We start from the raw sequence: 25,279 nt of genomic DNA, 5'->3' as shown, positions 1-25,279 counted from the left end.
TGTTCTTTCCCCAAGCCCTGTGGCCTTTCTTGCCTACCCCCTCATCCTCCAGTGACACGTCACTGCAGCTACGGGATATTAATTCCCAAATGTAGGTGTTACCTCTGAGTCTCTCCACTGGGAAATGTGATGTATATAAAAGATAGACTCGGAGCCCCAAATCTACCAGAATGTCATGAGAACAAGATTCAATTTCAATCTGAACATTCAGGAAGTAGAAAAAAGCAGCCACGTTTCCTATCTGGAAATTCTGAAGGATATTGAAGAAAGTGCTGCTGGTGGTAGGATAGATGAGGTATCTTTTGCTCCATCCCTCCCTGCACACTCTAAACTGTACATCCCACTACATCTCCAGTTGCTGGAATACTCTTCCAGGTAACAGAAGCTGGGCATGGGGTCAGATGGACTCATGGAAAGAGCATGGAGTCAGACTGACCTGGGCTTGATTCCAAGCTCTGCCATTTCCCAGCTGTGTGACATGGAACAGTTTACTTTGCTGCGCCTCAATTTGCTTACCTGTCATTTAGGAATAATAATAATAAAGTCTGTAGTCACGCTGTGGAATCAAATGAGTTGAAACACGCCGAGCACCCAACCAAGCAAACACTTGACGCCTACAGACAGTGCCCAATATGATGACCTGTATTCATTTCATGATTTTCCCTGAACTTACCACGTGGCCAGTGACAAGGTAATGAACCTTCCTGAGAGCCTGAAAAGGAAAATAAAGAAAACGACATTTGCCTCACTTACCTGACAGAGCTAATGTGAGGCTCTGATTACAATAATCTACAATTACAGTACTTTTTTAGGTAAAAATGATGCCATACATACAGATTGTAATCCTGTGCTTTTTTTTCTAAAAGATTCCATATCCTTGAATGGTGGGTGGGCTTTATTTAGCCATGTTTGCTCTGGTGCAAGGTAAGATCTTTTAGATTAGAAAGGAGACTGTGTTGTTACCCTTTCGGTCCCAGCCGGCGTGTGTGTTACCATTGCTCGCCTCAACAGCTCTTCATTGAGAGGTTGTGGCAGGATCAGAGCAAACTGACTGCCATGTTGTAAAAACAACTTTAACCACTTGCTCAGGGGTCATCAACACACATGCCATCTTCATAAGCAAAGAACCAAATTACAAGTCTACGACTTCTTATTTATCTCATTTTGATCTTTCCAAGGGAAGCTTTGAAGTTTCAAAATCCCTGGAGATCCAAGATCTGTTCCTCGTTTGTTTGTGTATACCCTTCTTTATGATTCTTCTTTGCTCCAAAAAAAAGGATGAAAGGTGGCTTACAAAGATTAATATAGCAACTAAGAATAAAGTAAATGAGAAAATTAAGCAGAAGGGACTTTAAAGCAGAAGAGAAAAAACAAGACAAAGCCAGGGTAGGGTCAGTTCACAGAATGCCAGGTGCAGGTGCCTGAGGGGGCCACCAGTCCGACTCTGAGAGTCTGACCCTAGCAACTAAGAAGAGAGGCAAACGAGTGGTTTGAGATTCATGTTGTCCATCAGATCAGAGTAAACTTGTTACTCAAGTAAGCTTTCTGAGATAACTTGGAACCTCTACCCTTGCCTGGTAGTGGTTGGAGTAGTGCCATGAATGATGTGTGAGGTGATATTCCTAGCATAAACACAGCGGTTAGCTTTTTTCAGCTGTTCTGATAACACTTTAACTGCAAGTTATGGGGAGCCTGGGTGGCTCTGTCTGTTAAGTGTCCCACTCTTGGTTTCAACTCAGGTCATAATCTCATGGTTTGTGGAATCAAGCCACACGCTGACAGCACAAAGCCTGCTTGGGGCTCTCTCTCTCCCTGTCTCTCTTTCTGCCCTACCCCACTAACATGCTCACTGTCTCTCAAAATAAATAAATAAATTAAAAAAAAATTAAAATAGGGGGCACATGGGTGGCTCAGTCGGTAGGGCATCAGGCTTCGGCTCAGGTCACGATCTCACGGTTGGTGAGTTCAAGCCCCGCATCAGGCTCTGTGCTGACAGCTCAGAGCCTGGAGTCTGCTTTAGATTCTGTGACTCCTTCTCTCTGTGTCACTCCCCCACTCGCACTCTGTCTCTCTCTCTCTCTCAAATATGATAAATAAACATTTAAAAAAATAAAAATAAAATAAAATGCAATTTATGGCCTGACAGCTCATCAAAAAGTCACTTCTACAAGAGCCAGAGCACCCTGGTGGAGGTAACACGTTTCTGCTGGTTAAACTTATTCTAAAAGGAGTATTTAAAGAAACAAAAGGAAAGAGAGATCAACACCAGAACCTTGGTGACAATCAGCCATGAGGATTATTTGTTACAACTTCGATAGGAATCGAACATGTAAGAGGTGATATTCTCTTGCAAGAATTTGAGGAGCCAAAATTCTGCAAAATCAGTCTGGAATAAATGTATAACCTTTGAGGGTTCCCTGAGCAAGGAAACAAGATTATTTCATTAAAATAAACTAACTAGTTCACATACTTGAAGTACAGCCACACAGCCTCCACCTGGAGGTGACCTGAGGGAAACACCCAAGGGGAGAACCAAAGCTGCCCAAGCCAAAATTATTCTTTGAGAACATCCATAGAAGACAGTGGGGCAACAAGACCCCCATGACCTACTCCATAGAGCAGGGCAATATTGATTTTAGCCTCAGAAATTTTCAGAGTGGATATTATCAATCATCCCCCACCCAGGGGAAAAAAATTAAGACACTTGTAAGACCCCACAGAATGTCTAATTTTAAGTGATACGATTTGTGAAGAAAATGTGGATGAAAACATGCTTCTAGGCAGTTCAGTAAAGGTAGGATGTCGGCCAAAAGTGTTAGGATAGTTGGTTTAAGCCATTCCTTTTTGACAGCAGGACCACTGTCATCTTTATGCATAGTTTGAATGAAATTTAGAAATGCTTATTGCAGTTTTGATTTGTATTTCCCTGATGATCAGCGATGGTGAGCATCTTTTCATCTGCAACAACATGGATGTATAGAGTATATAAGTCAGGCAGAGAAGGACAAATATCATATGATATCACTCATATGTAGAATTTAAGAAACACAACTGATGAACACAGGGGAAGGGAAGCAAAAATAAGATAAAAGGAGAGAAGGAGGCAAACCATAAGAGACTCTTAAATACAGGAAACAACCTGAGGGTTGCTGTGGATGGGTGGGGGGATGAGCTAAATGGGTGATGGGCATTAAGGAAGGCACTAGTTGGGAGGAGTACTGGGTATTATATGTAAGTGATGAATCACTAAATTCTCCTCCTGAAGCTATTGTTACACTATATGTTAACTAACTTGAATTTTAAAATAAATAAATAAACAAACAAACAAATAAATAAAGACAATTTTTAAAAAGGCAACTTAGAGATGCATAGACTCTTATTCCCTTATTTTAATTTCCCTCCTTTCTTTAAGATGGCAAATAGGTACCATGCCAGTACTAGTTGTTGGTGGCTCTCTGTTTAGATAAACACTCTCAGGTCTTGTCTATGCTCAGCATAAAAGAACATTCTGGTCTGAGAATGGCATAGAAGGGTGGAGGAGTGGTTTGAGGCTCCACCAGGCTTTCTCCTCTTCTCTTGGTACTCAGTTTACAGTATTCATTGCAACAGATATCAGTGGTATCGGGCCCAATATGGGATTTAGTAGGAGATAAAAAGTGGAGTGGAACAGAGAGCCTGCCCACAAATAGCTTTCATCTTAGATTGTAGAGTAGGTAAGACATACTCAGATAAACATAATTTAACACACAATGTGATACAAACTCTAAGGATTAATGAGACAGACGATGCCCCCAAGGAATTTAAGATATTGTGTTGTCTTCTTTGTCCCATCTTTCTTACTTGGTTCTGTACAAAGAATCTTCTGTGTACCTGCCACTTGCCTAGCCCCACATAAGAGGCTGTGGGTCCAGAGGGAATCAAGCATAAGCCTTCCCTCAAGGAGCTGCTTCTAATAAGAGTCTTCAGGGTTTTGTAGAGGTATCTGCTTGAGGTCGGGGACTTGGTCTTTCTGTGACATGTTTTGGTATGTACCCAAAAACAGCTCCATGCCCAGGAGGAAAGAAAGCAAAGATTTTTCCGGGAAAGGCATTGACATTGGAACACAGCAGCTGGAAATTGGCAAGGTGCCCTCAGAAGGTTGGGGAATGATTTATTTTTCCAACCTCGCCACGGGAACCAAAGCCCTGGCAGATGCCTCCATGCGTTAGCAGCAGCTGATCTGAATGAGATCATTATTAATTATTAGTCACTTCTGAGTGTCTTTCTCAGAAACTACAGAGTACTTGGGAAGCCCAGACCCTCTTGAGTTGCAATCAATACTTTGTACACCTCACACAAGGACCTGAGTGGCATGTAATTATAAAACAGTATTGATTCCTGGAGAAGGGGTTGAAAATGTACAAATCCTTCACATAAAAATCAGCTAAATCTTCAAAAGCCTTGATTATTTTTTTTTGTCAAGAAAGAGACCGATGGTGGGAGTAAAAATCTTGAAATGTTAGCTAAATTAGGGCTAGTTCCTGCCAGGAGCCAGATCTGTACACATAATTATTTTATCCTCTGTGTTGGCATTGGTTCACTTGGGTTGAGTGTTGGAAAGATCTCTGTTTTGGGTCTGTAATCCAAATTATTCAGTCAGTTCCTATGATGATGTTTTCTACTCGCATCTTCCTGTATTATTTTTCTGTAAAACAAATAATTACATGTCTGGAGCTTGACTCATCCCTATCCCCCAACACACCCCTCATTCCTTTCCCTAAACCTGCCTTTCCTCTCTGTTTCAAACCATCTGCTCTGCTCCTTGGCCAGGAACTCCACTCACCTTCACAAGCCCCATAGTCCCCAAATCCTGCCTATTCTGTTTTGGCCTAATTCTAATTTCTACTTCTAACTTGGCATCCACTCCAGTCCTGTTAGAAGAGTTGGAAACCTGGATAGCTTTTAGTCTGTCTTCCTTTTGGCTGTGTCTCCATTCTCAGCAGCGATTATGAATATGGACTCTCCAATTGCCTTTGCTTAATTCATCGGTGCCCTGTTATTTTCTGTCTGTACCCACAGAATGGCCTAGCACTGTATTCCAGCTTCTAGTTATGCTTCCTCCCATGACTGTTAGGAAGCCCCTTGAAAATGCAAGTTTGGTTATGGCATTTGACTGCAGGAAGTCCTCCAATGGCTCCCTATCACCTACAATCTGAAGAGGACAGATAATTGTTGATCTGGAAGTGACAGATGTTGAGTCCCAAAAAATGTAGCTTATCTCCAAACCTCAGAGATCATTGGAAGACAGCAGTTTCAACGGGTTGCAGGAGGAGGCCACATTAAGAAGGCCTCCTCATTTGTGGGCTTCTTTGGAGGTCTGAATGTCTGCTTGGGTGAGCTGTGGCTGTGACAGAGAGCTTTCGTATTAGAAGGCTCTTTCCCTGGTTGTATAAAGCTAGCTTGTCAGTGTGATATAGTCACAATCCATTCTGTTTTCGATACCTCATATTTTCTCAGCCAGGCAGTGACGTGTTGTTAAGAATGTTAAAAGAGGAAAAAAAAATGTTAAAAGAGAATCGGACGCCCCCCTCCAATCGGTTCCCTCAAACCTCATATTTGAGGAAGAAGAACTCCCAATGCCAGTGCAGAGATCCAATACCAAGGGCTACAGCATTTCTCAAAAGGAGCACGGATGGCACGTGGTATAGGAAAATACTTTGTAATGTGTGACTGTCCTGTACATTGCAGGAGTTTTAGCATCCCTGACACTTCATGCTAAGCGCCAGTCATGTCCTCTGGTCGTAGAGACAACTAGAAAAACTCCCACGTGCCCCTACACATTCCAGATGCTCCAGGGATTAGGGAACGATACTGTCCCATTGGCAAACGCTGGTTCCTGTAACTGTTCCTAAGATGTTCTCCTTTTCTGAGAATGTAATGAAGAGCTGGATTCGTCTGTCATCTTTCTGTCACCCCCTGTTGCGTCCTCATCTTCTGCAGTGATTGAGTTCAGACTGTGGAGTCATATTGCCTGGCTTTGAAATCAAACTCCACCACTTACTGGGCATGACCTTGAACGTGAGGATGACCTTCAACAATTGCTTAATGTCTCTGAGCTTCGGTTTTCTCATATAAAATGGGGATGATAATAATACCTACCTCAGCAGATTTTTGTGAAGATTAGATATGATAAAGCATGAAAGATGCTTACCACACTGTCCATATTCAGAGGCATGGTGATTGTATGAGATGATGATGAATTTAAAGGTCTTACTTGAGTGAGACATTGAAATTGACACTTACAAGTGAATTCTTCAGAAAATAAATACAGGCAGCATGATGTATCGGAGAGAGTAATGGACAGGGTCAGAATCAATGAATTTTGTTGTACCCTCAGCCATTAATTACTGTATGGCCTTGAATATGTCACTTTATTTCTTTGGATTTTGCTTTCTTTTATCTACGAAATAATTGGTCTACGTGGTGTCAAAAGAATTGAATGACATGAGCGTTGCAAATGTGTTTTTTTTTTTTAGTTTATTTAGAGAGAGGGAGCTGGGGAGAGGCAGAGAGAGAGAGAGAGAGAGAGAGGATCCCAAACAGCCTCCACACTGTCAGCACAGGTTCCAACGTGGGGCTCAATCTCACAAACTGTGAGATCATGACCTCAGCCGAAATCAAGAGTGGGAAGCTCAACCAACTGAGCCACCCAGGTGCCCCTTAAAACCTACAGAATCTCCTAAACAGTTTGATGATATGTAATGAGTAACTTACTTTGCATTGATGTTTCCTACCCCTGGTTTGAAAACCATCATTAGCCAATAGGGAGAATGCACTTAACAGGAACTTCTTGGGAGGACTAAAATCTGGAGAGTACTTGCATCGGAAATGACAGGGTGTTGGGCGTGACACTGAATTGCTATCAGCCTATCCCTGCCAGCGAGTCCCCCAGTAGCACGGGACAGAAAGAGCCTTTGGGCACGTAGGCATCTCCGGAGAAGAGGGCACGTCTGCGGCTCTGCAGCCCTCGCTGCTGCTGTCCCGACGGCTCAGCACCAGGCCCCTTTCCTTCATGGTTGTCCGCTTGTGGCCCCACAGCAACAACGGCGAGAGAAGGAGCTGCGGAAGCAGCAGGAGAGAGAGCAGCGCCGGCACTATGAGGAGCAGATGCGCCGGGAGGAGGAGAGGCGGCGCGCGGAGCACGAGCAGGTACAGCGGGGACGGAGCCCACAGATGGCCCCTGTGTGAGCTCCGGGGCCCACCCTCCCTGGGGTGTGGGTCACCTTCTCTTAGGACTTCTCAGTTTAAGCAGGTTTTTACTCTTTCTCGAGCTGCTCTTCTCACCTATTCAAGAAGTCAAATGCACAGCCTTGGCAATGCCCACTCATTGAGCCTCGCTTCCTACCCAGGCCAGAGTCCCCTGACATACCTTGATCTTAGGGTTCTCCCTGCCCTGGGTATGTACTTTGAAGGTAGCGCCGCGGCGTAATAAACGAGCCACATCTTTCATTGCTTTAGAAGGGCTTTTCCACTCCTGCAATCTCCCATCTCCATGACGGAGCCATGGATGCAGGGCCCTCTCTCTTTGTTAGAATCGCATTCTGACAGCAGCACGGTGGCGCTCTGCGGGATGGTTCCGTTACAAAGACTGTGCACGATGGCATTCAACAATTATTTTATTCCTGCTGCTTGCACAGTTGCCTTTGAACTTTATAGCGTTGTTAATTCCGGGTAGCCCATAAAGAGGGAACCTGTAATGAAAAGCTTTAAGATGTAGCCGATTAAAACCAAACCGTAAGGACAAAGCACTGAGCCATCTCTGCCGGCTGCTGTAGGTAGAGGGCTTGTGCTTTTGACTGCATTGAAATGCTTTGGCTTCGGTACTTTTCCTGTTTGGTGAGGAGGCGTCTGGGTATTTTTTTCACTCCTTCCTTCCACACTTTACTCGGCAGCTCTTGTCGCCTTTGAAATTACCGGTTCTTTCTCTCTCTTTCTCTCTTTGTGTTCCTCTGAATTCTCTGCTGCCTACCTCTCCAGGAGTACATCAGGCGACAGTTAGAGGAGGAGCAGAGACAGTTAGAGATCTTGCAACAGCAGCTACTGCATGAACAAGCTCTACTTCTGGTAATGGGGAAGCCAAGGGCCAGCGACCCGCTCTGTGTTCACCGTGTGTGTGCGTGTGTCCCTGTGTGTGTCCCCCTAACATGCCAGTCCACAAGAGGGGATCCTCCAAGCCTCGTGGACCTCAGAAAGTCTCATGGAAACTTAATACATCTCCTGACCTACTTTGCCGTCTTCATACATTTGAGACACATGTTATGTGTTCCTTATTAACTCTGCCTCTTTGTGAAACTTTAGCATGAATCCTGTCTTATTACAAGTTCAGACTGTTTTTTGAGAGCCACTGTGTTTATTGCGGAGTAATTTTTAAGGTCATTTGCAACATGCTGGAATACAATCACAGCAAAATGCACCTCTTCTGTAAGAGCCCACTCAGCTCTGCAGTCATATTTCATTTGCAGACTATTAGTTTTACCCTTATGATGGGAACATTTTGTGTTCCCTGCTCACACGGCTTCCACTTGAAGTACTTTTTTTATTATTATTGCACTGCTCTCCAAATGAGCTTCTTGATATATATTTTTTAACTGAACTTCTTATTCAGCGGCACTGTGATATTTTTTAGCCTGTGCATGCGCTTGCTAATGGCCTTTGTTGGTCCAAGTTTTGTTAAACAGAAGATGATTTAAGCAATTATCTGTAACTGCTTATTTAGTTTTGTACTTAATTGGACATGTTTGAATGGTTTAATTACTAAATCAGGAAGTGGATGACTCCTTCTAGGGGTCGTGTGCTGACCATCCAAATGTCCTCATTATTGCCACTTTCTTGGTCACGTTTCAGGGGCAAGTCACTTTGCAATGGGTGGTGTTCTGTAGGGATTTCCATGAAAGCAATAGTGTTTTCACTAAGTGCTAACCCCTGGCTGTGGCCTACCTCTGTGGCGCCTCCCTGTTAGCACTAAGGCCCCTTGTTACCATCTCTTCCGGCTCCATTGCATGCTTTTCCAGTGCTGGCCGATGGTTTCCATATGGTGATTTGGCCTTTTCTTCGCTCCTCTTTTCTGATCTGGATAGGAATATAAGCGCAAACAGTTGGAAGAACAGAGACAAGCAGAAAGACTACAGAGACAGCTGAAGCAAGAGAGAGACTATTTGGTGTCTCTTCAGCACCAGCGGCAGGAGCAGAGGCCTGTGGAGAAGAAGCCACTGTACCATTACAAAGAAGGGATGAGTCCTAGTGAGAAACCAGCCTGGGCCAAGGAGGTAAGTACGTTAGCAAGTGTCACCATGTCCTATTGACCAGGCTATTGGCTACAGTGAGTTCACCCAGTAGAAGTAGAGAATTGAACTAGCTCTATACAGTTGGAAAACAATTCATCACGAGAAATGCATGCTTTGCTTCTGAAAGGGCCATAGTATTATTTCTGTAGAGAATTGGCAAGACACCTTAATCCATTAGTGGTTTTTTTTGTTTTCCAGGCCGTTTTGGGGGGTTTTGGCATGTTTTGTATTTGTTTTTTAATCTTCTCGGATACAGGGGATTTTTGTGATCAACAACAGGAAGTAGAAAAACCATATTTCTCACAGAAGTCCAAATGAGTTTGTGGCATGAGGAATTAAGTGACTTTCCCATGAAAGAATATGATTTAATAAAGATTTAAGGAATTTTAGGTAGAATCATTTCTTGTCCATACCTAGACCCTCAAAGTTATCATCAGCATCGTTGCTAACCTTCCTTTGCTCTGTTATGGTACAAATGGACACACCGTTGGTCTCAGACCTGTGGTTGTGGTTGTCCCTTCTAGGATCAGAGGTCATTTGTATTGCTTTTGCAAATACTTCCAGGGCAATGGTTCTTCATTTGCTCAACTACCTGACTAAGGATGGATTTTCAGGAACTTGGCTCTGTGATGAGCTATTTTAAAAATCTAATTAAAAACTATTTGCATGGTGGGGGTGGGGGGTGGGGGGGGAGGTGATAACTAAATGGGTAAAGCAAAGAAACAAAATAATAACTCCAGCCAAGGATCAACATCCCTCCCAGGAGTCACTGTGTCATCTCACACACATAACACTCTGGCTTTCGGTTCTGTCATTGCTTGTGGCTCCCAGTGATTTCCTGTAGTTTCTTATGAGCATGGTGTTTATGTCGCTTCATATTTCGTTCTAGTATCTTCAGGTATTTATAGCCAGAGCTTTTTCAAGTTATCTAGACCACAGTCTCACCAGAACTGGATTTCTTACATAAGGTCCTCCTTTTCTAAAAATATTCTTTTCGTTTTCTTATTCTCTTTCATATATGTAAAGAAAATGCTTGAAATGACATTGCCCTAATGTTAATGATGATTGTTTAAGGGAAGTAGACGCTGCGGGGATTTTTCTTCCAACTTTTTTGTATTCTTATATATTGTGTAAGTCTTTTATAATGACCATGTGCTACTCTTACAGAAATTACATTTTTTTTCTTTTAAAATTTAAGAAATCTGAACCTGTAGAGAAAATCGTTTGATCTCACATAGAGAATGTTTTGGATCACTTTCTTTTAGAGTCTGTTAATACGATCTGTATTTACCTATGTCTGTAACAGCTGCCTCTTTCTCTTAGATCAATAACTCAATTTTGTGATCCAACTCCCAGGTCCAGCACCGACTCTTTAATAACCCACCTATCCTTCCAGCTAAGCAGAATCACCATGCTGTTCAACAGCAGCTGACATGCATCCCGGCTGGTAGAGATGTGCCACCTTCCTCCACTGCTAACCCATTTTCTAGTCCTGCCAAGTTGAAACCCTCAGCTAAGCCAGACTCACAGCTCCTGATCATGGCAGGTGTTCAGAAGGCTGAAAAACTAGGCTTCACTAAGCTAATGCCAGTATCACCTGCCGAAATTAATGATTCCAGAGCAAGACTCCTATTGGAGCATCACTCGCAGAAGAAAGATGGACCAGCTTGTCCTAACAGAGTTGGTCTTGAAGAACAACTGAAGGCTCAGGAAGCCTCAAGGATCATAGTGAGATCCCCCAGGCGATCTCGCTCCCAAGGATGTAGTTCGACTCAAGAGTTAGGATCTAAGGTCATTTGTGTGTCCTCTCCCAACATCTTCAAAGTGACAAACCCTAGGTTGTCCATCACTGCGAGTAAGGAGGGCCTTGGAGACTCCTGTGGACCTTGGGGCAGGAGGGGCATGAATTCACGCATCCTTCCAAGTACCTCGACGCCTCTAAGAAGTGCTGCATCGCTAAATGATGTTTCCTTGATGTGTGACTACATGGTCCTCAGTGTTCCCAGCCCCCAGCATGAGTTTAGGAGAGGGACACCTACAGATCCCGTTGGAGAAGACCGTGATTGTTTGCGAAGCATCCCAGAATTCCTTCTTTCCCCCATGCAGCTGCCTCATGCACAAATGTACCAGAGAAGGGGGAAAAGCTTGGAGCAGTTCCCACGTCCTACCTTCCGCCTCTGCCCAGCACGTTCCGATGTGAACTTAACTGCTTTGACCTCATTGTTATCTAGTTATTCTTTGTCTTCCTCACTGAGTTTCCTGGCCTATCCTCTCTGTTCAGAACTAGTTCACAGCTCCCGAGCTTTCAGAAGCCATGACACTCCTGGGCGCCAATCTTTGCAGATGTCATCAAGGTGGTTTTCTAGACCTCCTAATTCCCTTGTGCTTCCTAGCCAGGCTTCTAGCAGTGAAAGAAACACAGTAGTTGGGCATGCAAACAACCCGGCTATGTCGGCAAGCACTCCCGATGTGAGGTTCCCTGGCCGTCATAAATCTGAGCCACTTCTGGTGGGTGACATCTTCCAAGGTCCCTGGTTTCCAGGCAGCTGGCACTCTTCTTTGGGCTTCATGCAGTTCTAGACATATGTGGGAACATGCTTCTGGGGCTCATATTTAGTCCAGTACTTCTGGGTGTGGTTAACATAATCCAGCTTCCAACTAACCAATCTATTCCATGAAACAATTCCCAAGTCTTAGAGTGGGTGTTCACATGTTAGAAGAAGATGAAACATTTAGATCACAGAATAAATGACAGTGCTAAATTTGGGATTGGAGCAACTAGTATACAAATAAGAACAAATAATTGTGTGCTTTGGTTTGTTTCATCATTTTCTTAACACCCACTTCTTAAAATGGGAATAAAAACGGGTATGAGGATCCTTACCTTCCTGACCTTTTAATGCTTCTCGTAGCAATGCTTGAACTTCTCTTCTAGAGCATTATTTAAAGACTTTTGTCCTTATAGTAGTGATGTAGATGGGGCTGAAAGTAGCTGAACAGTAAAATATTTTCAAAATTTTGGATATGGATGGAATTTCTAGCCTAGCAGTATCTTAATTATCAACCAAGAAAAATAACCTAGGTTAAACTCTCCTTTGCAGTTAGAATAAAAGGCACCCTTTCTTTTTCTAATGCATCCTCTACCAGGGTATAAAATTGGAATTATCCTTGCCACGGTCCCCTGTGATGCAGAGTCTGGGCCTTTTTTGCCCCTGTGCCCTTGAAGACACCCCCAGCTGTCTTCTCCCCTGGCAGCCTCTGTAACTTATGCCAGTGCTTGTTTTCTAACCCATGTCTATACCTCCTCACCAGAATGGTTTTTCCTTCTTTGGTTACTTTTTCGTCCCTTCTTTCTCTTCCTTTTTTCAAGTCAACAGTTTTTCATTAGCTAGTGTAATGTTATAATGCCTCACCCTCTGTGATTTTTTTGTTTCATTTTGTAAAATGTAAATCATCATTGCATTTCTCATTAGCCTTCTCATTAATCTCTTGGGTGTAATAAGAAAAATAAAAATACTCGATTATTTGAAAATCTTGTTGAGCTCTTCCCTCTCTCCTTAAATTTTTTTTAATGTTTACTTATTTTTGAGAGAGAGAGATAGAGTGTGAGCAGGGGAAGGGCAGAGAGAGAGAGAGAGGGAGACAAAAAATTCGAAGCAGGCTCCAGGCTCTGAGCTGTCAGCACAGAACCCCATGCGGGGGCTCGAACTCACAGACCGTGAGATTATGACCTGAGCCAAAGTCGGACATTTAACCGACTGAACCACCCAGATGCCCCTTCCCTCTCTCCTTTCACTGAGTACTTGATCTGTTCTGATTGTTACATTGACTGTGATTTTCAGATTTCAGCCAGGGAGGAACACTTATGTCTCTATTGAAAGGAAGGGTGAGGACATTTTTACTCCTTTCAAATTCTCTGCCATTTCTGGATTGGGATGGAAATCAGATTTGTTCTGTAAAAACATCAGTATGATATTCTGTTAAATGTCAGCAAAATTTGAAGGTCTTTTTCTTTCTCATTTCCACTTTTTGAAAGATAGAGATTTATTTTCTTATAATACCTTTTTTTTTTTTAAACAATGGAGCAGATTCCTTTCCTTAAACTGGCATGTGATTGGGCCTGGCAGTAACTGTGTGTGCCCCTCCCCAACTTTTTCTTCAAATTTTCATCAACACACAAAAGTGACAGAATGCTGTCTCTACATGAATGCTGTATGAAATTGTATTTAATTTTTTTCAATACTCCATCATGTTCTTACTCTGTAATGCATTCCAGTCATCTGGCCATGGTTTTATTTGGCAAACAATGGACCAAGATATCCCTTTATATTTCATCGGCCCATTGGACTCTGAAATCCTCTATATGAGAACTCCTCTACTTGGTTTTCCCTACTCAATAGTGATGTGGGTTTTCTTTTTTTCCTTTTTGTATGTTATTTTATATATGAGGTTTCAAATGACCATTTAGAGAGTTTATAGCTCTGCTCCCTTCTTTCCTCAGTTTCTGCTTCTCTCTCTTAAGATTTGGCATAAGGAGGTCAAGTTCAAGTTCTTCCACCTCCTGGCTGGGTGACATGGAACAAGCCTTGGAGCTTTCCTGGGGTGCAATTTCCCCATCTGCACTTCTTGCCTTCGGGAAAGCCCCTGGGCCATTGTGTGTATGAATGTGCCATTGAAACCATAAGCACTATGCAGATACAAATGAAAGATAGCATTCAACACAGTCATACTTTGTTTCCAAGGTCACTGTCACCCACAAGGAGTAAGTGTGTGCCTCTGTTGTTTCCGGTGTGTACTTCACACGGGCAGCCCACATGCGTCCCCATCTCCTCCACCCCCCCTCTCCCCAGTGATACATGCACACTTCTTCATTCCCCTCTCAGCTTATAATATTTGCCTTATTATTTTTAAGTTAAACGCTCCATCCCCATGAAGACCTATACTTTTCTTTGGAGTCACTGGTTAAGAGTAGATAGTGGAAGAGTAGTCCCGGCTCTTGTCTTCAGATGAGACCGCATTTTAAACATTTCATATGAATGAGAGTCTCCCCTATCCTCAGAGGGGCCTCAGAGAAGGGCTGTCCCCCGTCTCGCTCAGTAACCATCTTGCTCCTGTGGTTTATGCCAAAGGACAGTATGACTCAACTCTTTATGGGACCAGTGAATACAGGGCCAGGGTATCTAAACTTAAAAGTTATTTGTTGATTTCTTTCTCTTTCTCCAACATTTCCAATAAAGACAAAAACATCAAACTGTTTTGTTCAGTTTGAAAAAAAGGAATTCCCGTATGATTATGTTCAATTCACCATGTGTAAGCTTCTAAGTAAGGCCTTCCAGGCCTCCGTAGACCCCACAGAAGCTGCATCATATAAAATATTATAAAAATGCACCCATGTGACATAGTAAATATATTTTTGCTGTCAACATCTAAAAGATTACTTCTATAATTTTGTTTTGAAATTTTTCTCTCGGCAGGTATCATTCATTTTTGCTAAGTGAGACACTGTAAGCTATGAATTGTTGTCAACGTACAAAACGCTTCAATTGACATCGATATATTTCCTTTTATACATGCTTAAACATATTTTTATTTATTTTGAGAAATTTTTTGAAATCCTACAATCAACAAATTTATTTTCAGGTCTTCTGTGTTCATATAGCCTTTATGCATCTCAGAGGCCTTAGACATCACTCCCATTGAACCCAATGGACAACACAGTGCTGCCTGGAGCAGAGTTTTATTTCTGAGACTATAATTATGGTTTTATTTCTCCCTATAATGCTATAAAACATAGCATAGCATTTCTCTTTTATTTAAGTTTATTTATTTTCAGAGAGAGAGAGCACAAGCAGGGGAGCAGCAGAGAGAAAGGGAGTGAGGGAGGGAGAGGATCTCAAGCAGGCTCCACACTGTCACCATGGAGCTCGACTCGGGGCTCAAACTCATGAACTGTGAGATCCTGACCTGAGCTGGGCACTTAACTGACTGAGCCATCCAGTATAGTACAGCATTTCTGCAGAGATGATCTGAACCTCCCCAAATTTAGTTTTGATGTTCAAACAGTCCTTTTAATAAGAAACAAATCGTGTTTATCCTAAAACTGATCAGCCTCTCCTAATCTTGTTTTCTATATTCATTGATAATCCCTACAAGTATGAAATCCTTTGTAACATATCTTTTGTTGTCATGGTCCGGCACCTTGACCTTCTATATCTGTTGCTACTAGAGCATTCTTTTTTGGTGGTACTTCTGACATTTTACATCTCCTTGGAGCAGAGGCTCAGCTAATAGATTTTTGATATCATGCAAGGCAGATCGAAATATATCTCCATTGTACCCCATTGTTTAATCACAAATATCCTTATTCTGTGTGGAAAAAAAACACCTTCTTTATTTGTCTCACTCACATATCTATCTCCTTTTCGATTAGTGAAAGTAAGATGTAGTGAATCAGGAGACAGCCCTTTGCCCAGTATCAATATGATCAGGAAGGGCCTGCACCCAAGTACACTACCCAACTTCTCCTTTGTCTGATATTAGGATGTTTGATTTGATATCTTTGCTCCAATATTCATGTTGTTCCTTTGGTGCAAAAGCAGTGGGCAACATTATCTTCCTAAAAACTTTGGGACAAGGTTCTCTTGAGGCAAAGTATATAGCCAGATGGCTCATTGTTACACCTTTCTCATAGGTTTTCAAATTTCGTTGGACAAGTTCCAACCCAAGAAATTTCACCAGATTTTGAATCATCCTGAAATAATTTGCAAAATATAACCATAAATTAATTATGCCATATATTCTAGAATGGTACAACCTGACACATACAAATGGTAGGATTTAGTGTGTAAACCAGATTTTGCTAGAAGTACATTAGTAATATTTATACACGACCAATCAAACCCATTAACTTCCTATGAAAATCAGCACCTCACTTTCTGCCCTGTTCATTTCCCATGGCAGCTCTATGGCCCATATGGCCTGTGGTGAGAATACCTCCTTTACTGGAAGCTTGCTGCGGGCTGTTGGCCAAAAAAATTCTTTATCTCAAAAACGGTTTCTTTGCTCAAGATGGAGTCTTTTTCATCTCCATCCCCTCAAGGCAGACTTTTTCAATTGCTGTTTTTAATGTGCTGTCTCTAAGTGTGTGTTTAATAAGGAGTGTATTTTACAGTTAAAAAATAAAAATAATGGCAAGTATTCCCCACTCTCTGAATATATTTGGTTCCTGACTGTTGGGTTGGGTAACAGGTGGCTATCGATTGGATAGCCAGGTATTTCTCTGAAAATGCATCTGAATCTCTTGGGTTCCTGAGCTCAGACTGCGATGACCTGCTTAGACTGGGGGAGTTTGGACGGTGAGGGATGCTTGTACACGTGATTTATCTATTAATGATCTTCCGTGGAAATAAGAAAATGGCTAATATTTGACCAATTTCAGCGGCCTGGAATAGTCACTTTCTTTTTCAAGGAGTCTAGTATTTAGAAAAGCAATACATTGAATGCCTTCCTCTTAGTTTATCTACCACTGTCTTCATGGGACTTTGTCTTCTTTATGACCTCAGCTCAAAACTGGCTTTATTCTTTTCTTTTGCTCAGTGCAATAGCCAAATAATTATTGCTGGTGCAATGCTTTGTATGCACGCATACACAAAGTATACATGTTCTGGTTTATACGTCTGGCTTTTTATAGCTAACATTGTTTGGTATGTGGTAAAGCTCTTGGGACATGGAATTGCAAAAACAAAGTCAGCTGGATGCCAGTTGTATGTACCCTGCACAGCCATGGTGGGAGAGGACATGTTAAGTTATCCCCAAGTAGAGGTGGGGGATGGTCTTCTGTTCTGCAGCATATCTTCTTATGTTAAAATGTTTGCAATTATATGACAGTTTAAAAAAAAAAAAAGACTTATCCAGTATATGAGACCGAGTCTGCCTCTAGAAAGATTCCTAATGAAATAAGAAGGAAGGAGAAGAATAGCTCTTGTGAAAAAATTTTAATTTCAAATCAGGCAGTGAAATGAATAAAGAGCTCCATGCAAATATATCTTGACCTGCATGTGGGTTCTGTGACAGACACTTGGAACACTCATCAGTGAGTCAGCAGAAGAGAGTTAATGCTCACACTGAAGAGTCATCAGGGTGGGTGCCCTGCCCCGGAGGTTTGGAAAATACAGCTGTCAAACTGACCCTAAAGAAATAAAGGACAGGATAAGATGGATCTTAAAGAAAAGTCCTGGACCTCTTGAAGTCATCAAAGTTCTTAACATCTTGTTTATCTTTTTTGTTTTTAAGATTGTTTATTTTGAGAGAGACAGAGACAGCAACAAGCGGAGGAAGGACAGAGAAAGAGGGAGAGAATGAGACTCCCAAGCAGGCTCTGTGCTGTCAGCGCAGAGCCCCACACGAACTCATGAAACCGTGAGATCGTGAGCTGCGCTGAAACCAAGAATCAGACACTTAACCAACTGAGCCACCAGCTGCCCCAACATCTTGTTTATCTAAATTTCCATTCGGAAATATCCTCTGTGACAGTCTGCTGCAGACATGTACCGAGGGGAATCTTACCTGTAAAAAGGGCATTCCCTGGGACTGTGAGCCTTTCCTATGAAACACTTCTGATTAGTTATCTGCTTTGGGTTGGGAGAGACTCAGCAAGAAAGGGAAATGAAGCGGCCACAGAAGCGAAAGGGTTGGAGGCGGGGAGAGAAGAAGGGGAGAAGCAAGAATGAATGCCACACGTGGACAAACAGGGAGGAGGGTGGAGAGTAAGGCAGTGAAGTTCTGGATGGGAATGGAACGACATATTTTAGGGAGCAGGGAGACAAGTGAAAGGGAAGGATCCTAAAAGACAGAAACAATACAGGAAGTCTGCTGAAGACAGTCCAGCTCATTAAGGGAGCGCTTGAAACACCCCCTTGCTTTATCAGTAGGGCATGTGAGGAAACGCACCATTAGTGGTCTTCCCTTCCTGTCCCATGAGAAAGCACTTTTCTGCTGTTCCCAAGCAATCTTTTTTTTTTTAATGTTTATTGTTTTTTAGAGAGAGAGAGAGAGAGAGAGACAGAGTGTGAGTGGGGGAGGGGCAGAAAGAGAGGGAGACACAGAATCTAAAGCAGGCTCCAGGCTCTGAGCTGTCAGCACAGGGTTCAATGCTGATGCTGGCCTCGAACTCACAAACCGTGAGGCCAAAGTCGGAAACTCAAATGACTGAGCCACCCACGCACCCCTGTTCCCAAGCAATCTTAATGCCCACCAGTGTCTCCTTCACAGACGCCATGGCTTTGCAAACGACCAGTCAGTAAGACAATATCCAGTCAGTGCAAGATAAACTCTTAAGTGGGTCCCAAATTCCCAGTTAACTGAAACAGCACAAGATAACTGGGTACCAGATGGCTTATGTGTTCTGTGTTTTTGGGGCTAGGGTTTACTGTGACAGAAAATAGCTTTTTTTAAGAAGTTCTTGATGCAGAACAGGTATGAAGAGTTTGGGTTCCTTAAAACAAATTGACCAGAGGGACACAAAAATGGCTGTGCAGGTGACTACAGATAATCCTTATTAGGAAGCAAATCAGTTTCTATCCATTTATCCATTGAAGCACCTTTTTTTTCTTGTTTGTTTTGTTTTTCTTTTCTTTGTTTTGTTTTGTTTTTTGCTTCCAGGTAGAAGAGCGGTCAAGGCTCAACCGGCAGAGTTCACCTGCCATGCCTCACAAGGTTGCCAACAGAATATCTGACCCCAACCTGCCTCCAAGGTCGGAGTCCTTCAGTATCAGTGGGGTTCAGCCTGCTCGGACACCTCCCATGCTCAGACCAGTCGATCCCCAGGTACCTCTCCCCTTGTTCCATTAGCCATTTCAATAGGGTGTACAGTTAAGCCTACGAAAACAACAGGGGATTGTAACTTGGATTCACACATCGGACCAGTCAAACAATGGCCCTTAATACAGAATCTATAGAAATAGAGGAGACCCCACTGGATTTGAGGGACGGGGAAGGGGTGAGAAAGAAAAAAAAAAACCATCCTTAACTTTGAGCCAACCACAAAGTCATTTCTTGGTAAATTGGCCTCACTGGAGACCTATGGGAGTGTCTGCAAGGTAGAAACAAGCATACTTGTAGTTATAATTACCAAGCTAATAGTCGTGTATATTATGTATATGTATACACACACACAAATATATATATATATATACATATATATGCATATATATATATATATGTTATATATAAACTATTATATTATCTTTTGTTCATTGGGATTTTGGTATGATCTTTAACCAGAAAAAGTAAATGAACTTGGATAAAATTGTGTCTTCCAAGCCAGTGTTTCCCAAAGGGAAACCGGACCATTAGCATCAGCGTCACCCAAGAAGTTGGTAGAAATGCAGTTTCCTGGGTCTGCCTCAGACCTGCTGCTCCAACCTTCTGTGGGGGCCTGGTAGTCTGTGGTTTAACAAGTCCCCAGGGTGCTCCTATGCAGTCTAGGACTCGAGAGCCACTGTTGTAAGCTATTTAAAAAAGAAAAAAGGTACTCCACTTCGGGAGATGTTTCTGGAGGTTTTAGGAGGCTTCTTAAATTTTAAATACTGAAAATGAAATAGGAAGTGAAGTAAAGAATGGAATTTTATGAAAAACAAAGGTGATAATGCAGCTGGTTTCACCCACACGTCTTTGAAAACTCTTTTGAAGTAGGTGTGTGGTTTTGTGCTCTATTTGTAAAATATGCTTTGTTTTAATATTATTGTTTATTATATTTCATGCTAATTAACATTAAGAACAATTTGGTTACAGTTCTATTCTGGTTGAAACATAACATTCACCTGAACTAGACTTTGAGAATTTTCACTGAACTATAATTAATAATATTTCAGATTTCAGACCAAAGATGGTCTGAAGAGGCTAGGGCAAGGCTGCTCCAGGGGTAAGACCTCAAGGGCAAAAGGAATGGGGCTAGGCTAATGGAAGAGGACTGTAGAAATACCCCCCAGGGGTCTGGCACTGAGAGGGCCTGATAGGCCCCTTGCACAAATCAGATATTAGATTAGTGTTTATTGAATTTAGGAAGTACTGTAGGTGTTTTCCCAGCCAAGATTTATTGACCACATTCCACATGCCAGGCAAAGTGCTAGACTCAGAGATACCATGTTGGACATGGCTCCCATCTCCAGGGAATTTACCCTTGTGGTGGAGAAGTAGACAGGCTTACAGAAGCAGTAGCAATAAAATGTGAGCAGTTCTAATGGTCAAGAGCACTGTGAACTCTTGAGTTTAATGATTTGTCTTAAAGAGCCACATTTCTACCAGAAGATGGCATGTCTTCCCTGCATGAACAATATCAATGCATGCCAAATTGTGTGACTTACAACTCGAAAAAAAACATCTTGGTGTGGAGAGATACATTAGTATCATGGGTGGTAAGAGCCAGCTTACCAGAAAACAGAATAATGCAGAGTTAGGTGTGTGGACCATGAGGTATGTGTGAGTTCCAATCCAAGCTCCAGCACCTATAAGCTGTGAGATCTAGGTTGTTATCTAACCTCTCTAGACCTTCCATTCACATGTGTAAAATGATGAAATAATTGTGTCTACCTCATGGTGAATTTAGTGAGTTCTTAAGAAGTAAGATATTCAGAGCATTTCTTATTTTACAGAGTACTCTCTAATGTCAGGTTAAGGGTGTTGAAGGAGGAAGTTTATCATGTTAGAAGAAAAATATTTAAATACGTTATCTTGCTGGTCAGTAAATGTTCACTGAAAATTGCTCTCATTGTCACCACACTCATTTCACTGACTTCTTAGCAATCCCGAGTAAATCACTTAATTTTTGCCGAGCACCCTGGTTCAGCCCTACATATGTCTGTAAATGGGAAATTTGGAAAAGCTTCTGAAAGTATGCTGAAGATAACTATGATGGCCTCTTTGTCCTCCCTAAGATTTTATTTTCCCTTCCACTGAATGAGGTACTAGCTGATCTACTCTTTCTTCTAATCCTGTTGCTCTAATGTTGGTTCGACACTTAGATTCCTCATCTTGTAGCTGTGAAATCCCAGGGACCTGCCTTGACCGCCTCCCAGTCAGTGCATGAGCAGCCCACGAAGGGCCTCTCTGGGTTTCAGGAGGCTCTGAACGTGACCTCTCACCGTGTTGAGATGCCACGCCAGAACTCGGATCCCACCTCTGAAAACCCTCCTCTCCCCACCCGCATTGAGAAGTTTGACCGAAGCTCTTGGTTACGACAGGAAGAAGACATTCCACCAAAGGTAACGGTGTGGCCTGCTTTTATCATCATTACTGTCATGGTCATCATTGTTTTTTATTGGTATTATTACCTCTATTCCAGACCTTTTATGGTAATGAGGAGCACGAGAATGTCAAAGCACGGCCCATGTTTGTTTTCATCCCTCCTCATTCCCAAGCTAAGACTTGGATTATCATTTATCACTTCTGACCTTCATTTCCCAAGAAATGGAGGCTCATAGAGATTGAGTGACCTGGAAACATCTATCCTGTATCCAGAATTAGAACTCTCAATCTCAAGCATTCCAAACTATTATTTTACTATCCATATTAATAAATAGAATAATAAGGGCACTTGGTTGACTCAATCAGTAGAGCAGGCAACTCTTAATCTCAGAGTCATGAGTTCAAGTCCCACATTGGGTATATAGCTTTCTTTAAAAAGGAGAAATAGAAAAATGGATATTTTCACTGGTGACTGAATCTACATCTAGACTAATTGAAAACTTGCAGATAAAAAGTAGAAAATTGATTTGTTCCTACTTTTAATAAGAACACAAAGTGAAATCAGATTGCAGGTGTTCAGAAGATAGTATTGCTCTTAAAATTGGCTGTTTAAGGCAAGTTCCTTCTAGACCGGGTCATAATTTAATTCCTGAGGATAAAACTGTAGGGTGAAATGACTAGCCATCCACCAGACAGAATAACCCTGGGATTGGTTTCTTTTGTTTTTACCTAAACCAGTTGTTGCTCATTCCAAAAGTTGTTATGTAATGTGGTCATGTATCTCACTACAGACATCTTGGAAATATTTCAAAATACTGGAGAAATGTTTGCATTAGATTTTTCCTGGTCCAAGATTCCCCTTTCTTTTGAACTTAGCATAGGATCTATGACAAATGGAATGTCCCACAATTTCCAAAGATCAGTGCCATTGTTGATTCCAGGAAGAAATAATACTTTTTACCCAATGATCTTCAAATATGCTTCCTCATCTTCTACTCAAAAGGATATTATAACAGGATTTCCATTGTTTTGGAAATGAAAATAGCTGATCATGGCTTTTTTGTTGGTGCTCTCTTTTTGTGGAAGCCGAGATGCCATCAGAAAAGGTTAGTTAGTGAGCAAAGTCCAATATGGAAAATAGGACAGGCAGAGAAGTGTCACGAGAGCCAGAAAAACTGAAAATGGAAGTGAGTGGTCCACTCTCTGAAAGCATGTAGGCATACATTTATAACTCTGGGAGAAAATTTTACATCTATACAAAGGTTTTATTTATTTTTTTTTAAATTTTTTTTTTTCAACGTTTATTTATTTTTGGGACAGAGATAGACAGAGCATGAACGGGGGAGGGGCAGAGAGAGAGGGAGACACAGAATCGGAAACAGGCTCCAGGCTCTGAGCCATCAGCCCAGAGCCCGACGCGGGGCTCGAACCCACGGACCGCGAGATCGTGACCTGGCTGAAGTCGGACGCTTAACCGACTGCGCCACCCAGGCGCCCCCAAAGGTTTTAGTTTTAATAATTTGTTAGATTCTTTCTTCTCTACAACTATTTAAGTTTACAAAAAGAAAAAGGAATATTTAATTTGAGCGGGTGGAAACTCTGATTTGGCCATTCTGCTTCACTTCACTGACTAATCTTCCTAGGTCTTTATCTTAAAATGCATCATAATAACCAACAAAATTTATATTAATCTTAAATATCACTTAATGTGTTAACCAATAATGTTATAACAAAGCACATTTTTAAAATATCTAGTGCAAGACACAAATCACTTTAGGGGCACCTGGGTGGCTCAGTCGGTTAGGCATCCGACATTGGCTCAGGTCATGATCTTGCAGTTCGTGAGTTCAAGCCCCGTGTCGGGCTCTGTGCTGACAGCTCGGAGTCGGGAGCCTGCTTTGGGTCCTGTGTCTCCCTCTCTCTCTGCCTTTACCCCCATTCACACTCTGTCTTTCTGTCTCTAGAAAATAAATAAAAACATTTAAAAAAAAACCACAAACCCACTTTAAAAGAGCCCCAAGAAGTGAATGAAACGGAAGTACCTGACAAATGTTTAACCCAATTAGCTATCACGGAATATCTACATTTTCATTTCCTCCTCACTTTCATACAGTATTATTCTCCTCCCTCATGTTGGGCCCCTTTAGTACACTTACAATATTTGATTTCATTAAAAATGTTTAATGAAATGAGACATACATAAATTCCACCTTAGGCCTCGTCAGATAAGCTAATAATGATACATGTTCCTACTCTGTGTCTGATGATACACACATAGTCTTTTTGAAGACCCTGCCAGTATTTTCAATATTAATCCTGTTTTGTGTTACATTTGCAAATTGACCTTCCAAAGCACAGTGTCTAGGGGTTTGTTTCTAATTAGTGATTGCAAGTTGATTAGGAAATTGACATATAGAATCTATTGAAGTAGTTTCTCTGAGCTCAGCAACATGTGGCTTATGTCCCAAGTTCTAGCGTGATACCCTAGTTTCTCCCCAGATGTCATCATTTCCTTGCCTGTTTATCAGTTGTGACGTAGCTCAGCTTCTCTGGATGACTCTCATCTGATGAAATTTCCAGTGATCAGCTGAGTTGATGGTACCCCCAAAGAAATATCTGATATTCACCACTCTTACACAAGCAAAGGAGGTCGGTTATTTTAACCCAGTGAATCAAAATAATTAGCTTGGTCTCCTTTTTAATTTGTTTTTATAGTTACCGTACTCTTTCGTGATGGCTGAATGTGCCTCAGCCAGTGTCTTTTGTCTGATTGTGTTTAGGGAGTTAAATATTTCTTTGAAAAATGAACACTGTTGCTTGCCTGTTTCTGTAACTCCTGGTAAATTTTAGAAAAGGGTTAGGCTGCTTTTCAGGTAGGAGCCTATGGGAGCTATTTTATGGAAAATATTTCTGAATTCCGGTTTTCTTTCAGGTGCCTCAAAGAACAACTTCTATATCCCCAGCATTAGCCAGAAAGAATTCTCCTGGAAATGGTAGTGCTCTGGGACCCAGACTGGGATCTCAACCCATCAGAGCAAGGTAAGGGAAGGAAGATGGTTAAGGTAGAGGAAAAAACCCCACCTGCCACTGTCATTATTGCTTTCCTAAAAATTGGTTTTGTCCTTGTGTCACTTCAGAGGCATGTTGACTGGGCACTTGGACTGTAAGCTTCTGTGGGGCCGGAAGATACACCTTTTATTTCTTCAGTCACCTTTCACAGAAATCAGTGCAGAGTGAGGGCTCATGAATAAATGAGTGAGTGAGGCATCCCAGAAGCCAACCAAGTGTACCTCATTTTTAAAATTTGAGAGTAAAATTGCAAATATAAGTCTGGTTGGAATACCCCAAACCATTACTTAAGAGGCCACATTTCATGAAGTCAGCAGAACAAGACAGCCTGGTTTGAGGTGATTTTTAGCATCAGGTCAAGAAATGTACCCTCGGAGCCATTAAGACATTACAAAGTAATTGCCAAAGAAATGTATTAGTGGCCAGCTGCAGAGCTCCCTAGCTTGACAAATTACAAAAGAACTATTTCTTAGCAAAAAATCACCTCTTTGGCATTATGGAGGGTCACTGAGATACAATTATGCTTCCACCGCTACTCTGTGCTCTCCTAGAATTTTCCATCAACAGTGGATATTCCTACAGTGAGGAAACTGCATTCACCTACCGGTTGGTGTAGAGGTCTCAAGAGAATCTGGAAAGGAAGC

The 25,279-nt window shown here is 42.0% G+C and overlaps 1 protein-coding gene across 3 annotated transcripts in view; it reads left to right on the top strand.

Moving 5' to 3' along the window:
• The window catches only part of TNIK (TRAF2 and NCK interacting kinase), a 392,919-nt gene that overhangs the window by 310,152 nt on the left and 57,488 nt on the right, over window positions 1-25,279 (top strand). For 2 of the 3 annotated variants that reach the window (XM_047874618.1, XM_047874617.1), the window contains exons 13-17: window positions 7,078-7,188; window positions 9,117-9,305; window positions 18,984-19,148; window positions 21,344-21,583; window positions 24,499-24,605. In XM_047874618.1, the coding sequence (XP_047730574.1) occupies window positions 7,078-7,188; window positions 9,117-9,305; window positions 18,984-19,148; window positions 21,344-21,583; window positions 24,499-24,605 (812 nt within the window). Of the gene's footprint in view, window positions 1-7,077; window positions 7,189-8,016; window positions 8,104-9,116; window positions 9,306-18,983; window positions 19,149-21,343; window positions 21,584-24,498; window positions 24,606-25,279 lie in introns of all 3 variants that reach the window. The other variant, XM_047874619.1, reaches the window with a different exon arrangement.

The sequence above is a fragment of the Prionailurus viverrinus genome, chromosome C2 (genome assembly GCF_022837055.1).
Source record: "Prionailurus viverrinus isolate Anna chromosome C2, UM_Priviv_1.0, whole genome shotgun sequence".
NCBI lineage: Eukaryota > Metazoa > Chordata > Mammalia > Carnivora > Felidae > Prionailurus > Prionailurus viverrinus.
The sequence above is the reverse complement of the archived record's forward strand: the minus strand, read 5'-3'. Positions and strand labels throughout refer to the sequence as shown.